The 10,009-nt window shown below is 30.1% G+C and overlaps 1 protein-coding gene and 1 long non-coding RNA gene across 2 annotated transcripts; both read right to left on the bottom strand.

Moving 5' to 3' along the window:
• Nucleotides 1–1,238: 1,238 nt before the first annotated feature.
• Nucleotides 1,239–2,278, bottom strand: LOC105853074 (uncharacterized). The gene is made up of 2 exons (XR_001144950.3): nt 1,957–2,278; nt 1,239–1,730 (listed from the first exon to the last, which is right to left on the bottom strand). It is a non-coding gene; the product is annotated as an uncharacterized lncRNA (long non-coding RNA).
• Nucleotides 2,279–2,328: 50 nt separating this feature from the next.
• Nucleotides 2,329–3,645, bottom strand: LOC101491122 (uncharacterized). Its single transcript, XM_004514810.4, has 2 exons — nt 3,166–3,645; nt 2,329–3,089 (listed from the first exon to the last, which is right to left on the bottom strand). The coding sequence occupies exons 1-2, from the start codon at nt 3,267–3,269 to the stop codon at nt 2,840–2,842; spliced, it is 354 nt and encodes a 117-aa protein (XP_004514867.3). The 5' UTR covers nt 3,270–3,645; the 3' UTR covers nt 2,329–2,839.
• Nucleotides 3,646–10,009: the final 6,364 nt, after the last annotated feature.

Raw genomic sequence — 10,009 nt, 5'->3', positions numbered from 1 at the left:
TAGTAGTTTAATCTCATCGAAACTACATCTTATTGAACATCTCATTGAAATATTGTGTGTCACGATAGGCCAATTTTTTTGTTGTGTGTTCGTCATTATAGTATGTTATATTTTGTTTTTCCATTTTGGTGTGGTGTCTATAAAATCAAATGACTCATTTTGTCGATACCATATTTTAGGAAACAGATTTATGGAGGCTTACACCAAATTCAACACTCTCTCAACTTTACAAATGCTGTCAATACATAGTTGAATTCGTCATGTTAGATATGACTTATAATCGATATGAACGAACATCAACAAATATTTCTTTTTTTCGAAAATGGATGACATTAAAGATCGTACATATCACATTATTTTTAGCCATTGACCGGTAGAAGACTATAGTTTGATTGTTAAGATTAAGATTTTGATTAGGTGATTTTTCATTAATTTCTTTAATTTTTATGTATATTACTAATGTACTTTTTGTTTTATTAATCATTAAATTTGATTATATTATTTTTATTCTATTGTGAATTAAATTTATTTTACTGCAAATATATATATATATATATATATATATATATATATATATATATATTAAGATTTTTAGATAAAACAATCTATCTATTTGTGTTCAAAACCAATTGGATCCAACAAGGGTTGTCAAAATTTTAAACAAAGCTTTAAACCAATTCATGGATTTGGAAGTAGGTTTAGGAGCCAACAACCTTAATATTCAAGTCAAGGGTATATTCATTTGAGTAAGGAAATATCCACTTAGAAATCCAAAAGATATTTTAATGTTTTCAAATATTCAATGTTGAACTTATTATCTAGTAATTGTTTTAATACTTTGTATATCAAGTAGACAAGTTCCAACAATAACAAGATCATCAACATAAGGTAAAACAATAAAAAAAAAGTACTTATTTTTTTTTTAAAAAAAAAGAGGATTCAGTTTTGAGCGTCTTATACTTTCAAGAGCTAAAATAATGATTAAAACTACTTGACAATAAAAATTGCTAATATTCTTCTGTAAAAAAAAATATAACTATTAATTATAAAAAATTGATTTTGATTAATCGTGAGTTGTTGTTAAAACAATTTATGTTGCTTGTCAAAGTAGGTTGAGTGATAAATCCAAAGTTAAAAATCAACTCTAGAGGAGACAATCAATTCTACTCAATAACAACCAAACTTGTCACGATCAATTTAAATCAATTTTACATGCTCCAAAAGTAAAATCAAACATATGCATATAAGATGTTAACATATTTATTTTAATTATTAAGAGTAGATTAACAACCCAGAATGGAAAATAAAAATAACAATATCATGGAAGCTGAAGTTTATACAAATTAAGGTCAAGATAAAAACAATAGGCCAAATGAAACAATATTGTAACACTACAAAGAAAGGAAATAATCTGACCTCCTAGAACTTCAAAGTTTCACATCAATCCAGATATATTGTATTGTGAACCAGAGGAAGTAAAATGGTCACTTGATGTAAGCAGAGAAAGCATTGGACATGTGTTGAACAGAGATCTCTTGGTTTCAATTATATACTATTGCCTAATCCTAACAAGTGTTGAAAAGAAATACTCAATCTTAGGATTTGGAGTAATGATCTAGAAAGGCTCGTGGTGGAATATACTGCGTGTATGCTTACATCTCTTGAATGTAGGCCAATTTCAACCTCAAGCAGACAAACGACACTTGGAGGTTGAGAAGGACAGGGACAAGCTACCGACAGCAGATAAAAGCAATCAAATGTGTGATCCATTATGCAGATATAAATTGTTACAAGAAGGGGCCATGACAAAACATAACCAATATCAAGATAAAAGAAAAAGAGGACTAATTTTAAGATATTGATAGATTCTAGAATGAGAGTCATAAACAATTGAATCACAAAAATTTCTCACCTTTTTCCACATAGAAGAGATGTAGTAATTAAGATACTACTTACATGTTCATTTCTAGAATGATTGTCCAAATATGAAGTAGATTAGATTGACCAACTGTTGTTGCCAAAATTGTTTCCGCTCATGAGCAATGGGTGTGGTACCTGCAAAGACTCCAACGATCAAGTTAGTAATAGATTCAAAATAGTTTTGGCAAAGAAAAGAACATACCTAAGATAGTGAATGAGAGGGTATTAGAACATGTTGGTAGTGAGTGCTCAAATATTCGAATAGTTACAAGAGGGGCATTGACAGAACATAAACAATATTAAGATAAAAAGATAAAGAGGACTAAGTTTAGGAGATTTAGTATAGATTTTAGAATGAGTAGATTAGATTGACCAACTGTTGTTGCCAAAATTGTTTCCGCTCATGAGCAATGGGTGTGGTACCTGCAAAGACTCCAACGATCAAGTTAGTAATAGATTCAAAATAGTTTTGGCAAAGAAAAGAACATACCTTAGATAGTGAATGAGAGGGTATTAGAACATGTTGGTAGTGAGTACTCAAATATTCGAATAGTTACAAGAGTGGCATTGACATAACATAAACAATATTAAGATAAAAAGATAAAGAGGACTAACTTTAGGAGACTTATTATAGATTTTAGAATAAGAATCATAAACAATTGAAACACATAAATTGTTACCTAACACATATCCGTCTATAGAAGTATCTTCATTCATCATAGATTCATAATATAAAATAGGTACTTTCTTTAGTATAAAAATCAAAATCGAAGGCATATTTTATATTTTGGCATAAAAACGTATATAAATCTATAAACTTAGATTCTTACCAAATATAAATTGAAAGGAATAAGGGAACAGATAATCATACCACGTTACCAACCAACACAAGAATCATACTCACGCAAGCAATGAATGACTATCGCAGTGACATCAAAATGCGCATTTTTCTTTCTCTCTCAGCATTCAATGCTTCTTGGCTGTACTCACGCCTTAGAATAATTTCCTGAACCATTTCGCTAACATCTTCTAAAGAGTGCAGAATAAACCTTACCATAGACTGTTGGGGTTTCTTTTTCGGTGCCGACGGAAGTGACGGAGTGGCCACCGTATGAGAGAGTGATGAAATCGGAGTACCTGGCGGGGAATCCATCACGGATAGGAAAAACCTAAAAAAAGAATCAAAGAACTAGAATAATTTCCTGAACCATTTCGGTAATATCATCTAAAGAGTGCAGAATAAACCTTGCCATAGACTGTTGGGGTTTCTTTTTCGGTGCCGACGGAAGTGACGGAGTGGCCACAGTATGAGAGAGTGATGAAATCGGAGTACCTGGCGGGGAATCCATCACGGACACAAAAACCTAAAAAAAGAATCAAAGAACCACAAAATAGCCACACAGACAAACCAAAAAAGAGTAAAACAAAAAAAAGTAACAATGAGAAAAGTGAGAGGCCGGGAGAGGGAGAACGAGAGATTGTAAAGTAGAGCTTGACAAAGAAGAAGAGAGCGAGATCGAGTGAGAAAGTGAGAGCTTTCGTTCCGATCGTTAGTGCGTAAACAACAACGTTGTTCTCGTGTTGATTGAGAACAGAACTGATCAATATAAATATAGATAGTTATTCGCGGATTAAGGCGGCGGTATTACAATCGTCTCTTTTTTTCTATTTAAAGCGTATTCCAATCGTCTCTTTTTTTCCAGTTAAAGCGGATTCCAATCGTCTCTTGTTTTCTAGTTAAAGCGCTGGCTGGTATTACAATCGTCTCATTTTTTATTGTTTTTTTTTTCCACAAAAAATAAAATTAATTACCATACTATCATCTTTTTTTAATTATGTACTATATTACTTTAATTATTTTCTAATTATGCATTATATGACTATCATTTTTTAAAATTGAAATGGTTGCAACCGATTTCTCAAAAGAAAAATATATTTTTTTTTAAAATTAAGTGAAATGTAATCGGTGTGGCGGAAATAGATTCTCCAATTGCATTTTTTTTAATTATTAACTAAATCCTAACTAAAATCTATTAAGTTTAACTAAATAACATAAAGTTTAACTAAATACTTAATTGTTAAGACTAAGTCAAGTTGTAGTTAACACCCCTTAAGTAGAATGCATATCAATCATATTAAGTTTGAACACTAGTGAATGGAAGGGGTCAGGTGGTGTAAGTTTTGTAAATATGTTTTGGTCCTTTGTAGTAATTGGCAGTGTTGTCCAAAAAAAAAAAGTAATTGGCAATAGTAATAACATTTCGGATTAAATCTTGTCTATAATGATATGACAATTTATTCAATGTATTTTGTGCACTCAGAAAAATTGGATATATAGTTATGTGCAAAGTTGAGAGTTGGAACAGAATAATGGATGTTATTGTGAAAAATCTTTGCTTAGTTTACCTTTAAATATTTTATAATTCTTAACGTAGTCTAAAGAGGAGTGGCAGAAGGAGAAGAGAGGAATCGATGTATGCCTTATTAAAATATAAGATATGTCAAGGAATTGACGTAAAGTTGTTTTTTAGCTGCAAGGAATCGATGTATACCTTATACAAATATAAGATATGTCAAAAAATAACCTAGCTTCTTCTCGTCCTCTTTGTTTATTAGATGGATAACTTAAAAGGTTATTTTTATTTATTTATTTAATTTAAAATCACCTCTCTAACTTAAAAGATATCCTTTATTTTTAAATATTTGTAAAAAAAGTACAACATTATTGACATTTTAAAACATAAAATGTGAAATTATCACTTAAAATTAAAATAAACACTACAAGAAATTTTACGTTTAGTGACAGCGAAAATCTGTAGGTAAACGTATAAAAACCGTAGAGATATCCAAAATTACCTATACCGACGGGATTTTTTTTTCGTGGTATATAATTGCTCAATACCTACGGATTTTCGCCGTGGCTATAGGATATAGTGACAGAATTTGTTCCGTTGCGGTAAACATTTGATTTTAACTACGGATATTTCATTGTTGGTATATACTTTAGCCATAATTTATAAAAAATTATACATACGGTTTTGATTATGTTGCTATACATTTAAGTGACAACTTTTTTCTATTGGTATAGATTTTAAGAGTGATTTATTTATTATAAATATTAATTTTTTGTTATCAGCAAAAATTATATAATAATTTAAAATTTATTTTATAAAATTAACCAAATATAAATATAAATATATATATATATATATATATATATATATATATATACAAATATCTCAAAATATCTAGATATTTGTTAAATTACCATTTCACCCGTAACACATTAAATTCTCCGTAAATGATTCATCGCACTTGATTTAATTTATTTATCGACGAGTAATTCTAAACGGCATCAAAATATCTTTTGATCATTATATAATAATTTAAAATTTATTTTATAAAATTAACCAAATATAAATATACAATGAAATATATATATCTAAGACTCAAAATAAAATAAAAAGTGTTCATTGTATATATTAAAAATTAACATAAAAGTCTTACAACGATAAAACAATGTCCACCATAGTGCACTGTAGTGAATTTTTACTTAGTAGTGGAAAACGTCTTACTAACATTTAAAATAGACATATTGTGTCATACATAACAATCTCAAAAAACATTAAGAAATTGAGTCCACTAAATTGCCAATATTCCATCTTCAACAACAAATTAGCTTTTAATCTTCACCTACAATCAATAAAATAACAAATGAATAAATACACGATTCCACATAAAAATATTACTAATAAAATAGAGAAAATGTTAATGATTTTAATTAAAATTAACTAACACTATCTAATTACCATTTTCATTATTTTCGTTGTTGTTTGGACTAAGTGAATTCAAATGGTTTTGTGCACTAGTAGCATCAGGAACCTATCACAAAAAATAGAAAATATTACATATGAAAAATACGATTATGGAACTTATGAAGTTGGATAAGATTGATAACTTATGATATACCTATCTTGTAGCTTGTATTATATCATTAACGTCTTCTCCAGAAAATCGATTTTGAATTAAAGTCATCACATTTGCTAACAAGTTTTCCATATTCTTAACTCTTTCTTGCAACTCTTCATTTTCAGATGCACAAACCTTCGATTTTTTAGAATGAGGAATCTTGCTCATACATCGCACACGTCCGTTTTTATCAGGTCCTTGTACTTGATAAAATATATCATCCTTCCAAGACATAAAACCTTGTGTGTCTTGGGTTGATTGAGAAGTTCCAGCCTTATTACTATGTTTTTTTAGTTCTTCCTAAAAAATAAAATAAAAAGTATTAATGATTGAAAATACCAAATTGAAATTGACATTCAAATCATGTAGTACTACAATAAGATCCAATTAAAAAACTTCAACACTGCATATAGGCTAACAAGTACAAAATCTCCTAAAAGGTCAAGTAAAAACCCAATACAATCATCATACATTTGAAAATAAAATTCAGCACTTTGTCAAACTTAATTTATACACATTTTATATATTGGTACCATTTAATTATTATCAAAACTTACAATCAATCTTGCGGCCTTTTCATTGATAATTGTACCATCTTTACGAGTGCGGGTATCAATGTAAATCTCTTTACGTCCAGGCAACACTCCTTTGCCCATTTTTATCTACAACCAAACAAATAAGTTAAATGCATTTCATTTTTAATTTAAATTAAAGCCATAAAAATAGAAATAGAAATAAACCTTCTCATCAATAAACTTTAGGAGACTTTTTGAACCCATACAATGAACATCTTCAAACTTAGCACGATTTTGCCTATTAATTTTACTTATTTTCTGCAATTGATATAAAATATTAGTCTAAATAATAAACTCTTTAATATATTACTCATAATATATACAACTTACTTGTCCTTCATCAGAAAACCAATGATGGACCAAACCATGATATTGATTAGGGTCAACCCTATCATCTGGTACAAGAGATGCAACTTCTTCTTCTGTTTTAGTAGGGTCATATGCCATTGACTTTAGATCACCCTTCCATTGCCTCCATTTCTCATTCAGTTCAGATTTTAACATTTCTCTTGTTAAGTCATTTATTGGAGGAACAAACTCAAATTTACTCTACATGATAAGAGATGTTAAAGAAACATGTTATATTAGTTAAATGTATTCTTACAGTTATCAACATGTTATGATGTAGTTTGAGTGTGCTAAACATCTATGTTCTTAAACTATAAGTATGATTATAAATTGTTAATCCATCAAATATTCCTAACATCATCATTGTACATCAAACATGTTAGAGCACAAAAACTAAGAAACATGTTAATTGTACATCTCAATTGACTTCTTAAAAAAATATGTTCTATTAGTTCAATGAATAATCATAATACCTCTATTAATTTCAACATTTCTTCTTTGTAATCATTTGGCATGACTTTCCATGACTTGTAGTCGATAGGAGCATATTGATACCTTCTAGCTACGCTACCAATGAAACGAGTTAGAGTTGTCCCTTCCTCGCCAATGGGTCGACCATATTTGTCCAAATTAACGATTATTAAATCACCATCTTCCATTCCCCATACATCTAACATTCTACAAACAAAACAAAAGGACAATAACACTATGTGTGCATATAAGTCATAATAAAAACAATATAAATAAAACTTCAAAACAAAGAATATATAATTAATACCTTTTTCAATTTGTTTTTCTTTAACTTCTATATCAGAGGGAATTGAGTGAGATTCTACAGACTCGTGTATGACACCTTCCGCATGACAAGGACTAGAACGAGTTTCTGCAACATTACTTCCTTCTACATTGGTTGAGTTTGTATTATTAGAAGTAGACTGAATTCCTTCATTACCACTTGCTCGATGTCGAATATTTAACTTTCTTCTTCGAGCCATTGCTTCTCTAACACAAAATTATAAATGAGTAACTTGGACAAAAGTCAAAAAACATAGACAAATCTAAAAGTATAAGAAAAACATAGACAAATCTAAAAGTATAATAAAAACATAATGTATAAAATCATGCACAATTAGAACACACTTCATTCGTCTTCCTCATCATCTTCATTATCTTCATCATCATCCATATTATCAACATCAACAACTTCAAAAAAATCATTATCGTCTTCAACTTGAAGCCTAACCAAATCATTAACATTTTGAGTAGCTTCACTTGTATCGCCCATTAGTTGCCCATGAATTTCTTCAATTTCATTAGATTCCTCATCACCCATATCATAGATATCTCTAACTTTTGCATTGAGAACAACAAGCCAATCCTTGTTTCTCTCATCATATATATAAAACACCTTTTTAGCTTGTGATGCAAACACAAATGGGTCATCACAAATATTTTTCCCAGTATGTTTTAAAAATTTGAAATTGACAAGCGTCATACCAAACTTATCTTTCTTGATACCTTTATTAATATCAACCCAATCACATTTAAATAACACAAACTTGTACTTTTCAGAATAATCCAACAGCAGTATATCAGTTATTGCCCCATAGTAATTAATTTCATCTGTTGAGGTCTTTGTCTTTACAACAACTCCACTATTTTGTGTTTTCAAAAATCTCTCTCTCTTCTTTGTGTGGAATCTAAAACCATTAATCGCATAACCTGTGTATCTTCTTACTACCTCAGATGGTCCACGGGATAACCATCTAAGTTCATGAGTAACTTCTGAGCTCTTTTGTTCATCCATACGCTGGATCTAAAATATTTCATGAAATATAGTAAGTTTATATATAAAAACAATCAGTAAAATTTAAATAATTAAATTATTATATGCTCACCCTGAGTTTAAACCACTCAATAAATTTTTTACCATGTTGCTTGTCAATTTCAAGCTGTGTCAATCGTCGCGGTCGACACTGTCTCTTAAGATGTAAAATGTGTTCTCTAAAAGTAACAATAATAGAGTTAAAAAAAATGTAATAAAAATTTCAATTGTATAAAATTGAAATATGATATGTGACTTACTCTATAAATGGAGCAACTGCATCACAATTAGAAAATACATATCTATGTGCCTGTGCTAAGTCTTTCTTGTCAAGTTTAGTTCTACTCACTTTCTTCCTCTTCCCTAATCGTAACTTTTGTTGTTTCTTTATCCCTAATGGCCTTTCAGAGACTTCATCGTCATTTCTGTTAGGTCTATTGAACCTAGTTTCTACCCCAGATAGATATTGCGAACAAAACGTCAAACATTCATTGGCCAAAAATCCCTCTGCAATTGATCCTTCTGGATGGGCTCTATTACGTACAAAGGACTTAAGAGTAAGAAGAAACCTGAAAGTGAAGAAAATTTAAAATATTTATGTTTCCAACATCCAAAAAAACTTGTTTAACACTTTTAATTAAACCAATTTTTATAAACATACATACCTCTCAATCGGATACATCCATCGATATTGTACCGGTCCAACAACTTGGGCTTCGTGTGCCAAATGAATTACCAAATGCATCATAATAGTAAAAAATGAAGGAGGAAAAATTGTTTCCAACTGAAAAAGTGTGATAACTATTTGAGACTCCAATTGTGATAGAAATTCCACATTAAGTACCTTAGAACAAATTTGCTTGAAGAAATTGCAAAGATCTACTAACACTGAAGTGACTTTATCTGGCAATGAACCTCGTAATGCTACTGGAAGAAGCTCTTGCATCAAAACATGACAATCGTAACTTTTTAATCCAAACATCTTGTGTTGCTTGACATGCACACAACATGGGATGTTTGATGAGCATTCATCTGGAGTTTTTACATTCTTGAGAATGCTTAGGAGAGATTCCTTTTCTTTGTTAGTAATTTGATAGCATGCTCTAGGCAAACGCGTTGTAGTTATATTAGGACTTGGTTGAGGATGGAGCATACTTCTTATGCCCATATCTACAAGATCAGCTCGTGCCTTATAATTATCTTTGGATTTTCCCTCTTGGTTTAACAATGTACCAATAATGTTGTCACATACGTTCTTTTCAATGTGCATCACATCAAGATTATGACGCAATACATTATATTGCCAATAAGGCAATGTGAAGAAAATGCTCTTATTTTTCCAAGGTTGTGCTCCATTTGCTAGACATTTTTC

Source organism: Cicer arietinum, chromosome 2 (genome assembly GCF_000331145.2).
Source record: "Cicer arietinum cultivar CDC Frontier isolate Library 1 chromosome 2, Cicar.CDCFrontier_v2.0, whole genome shotgun sequence".
In the NCBI taxonomy this organism is placed as follows: Eukaryota; Viridiplantae; Streptophyta; class Magnoliopsida; order Fabales; family Fabaceae; genus Cicer; species Cicer arietinum.
This window is presented reverse-complemented; position numbering and strand designations above follow the sequence as displayed.

What these genes read in the sequence shown, in the direction of transcription:
- LOC101491122 (XM_004514810.4), bottom strand. Translation starts at nt 3,269, where the DNA reads ATGGATTCCCCGCCAGGTACTCCGATTTCATCACTCTCTCATACTGTG. An exon ending in CCCCAACAGTCTATGGCAAG is followed by an intron (nt 3,090 to 3,165) that starts GTTTATTCTGCA and finishes TTCTTTTTTTAG; the next exon opens with GTTTTTCCTATCCGTGATGG.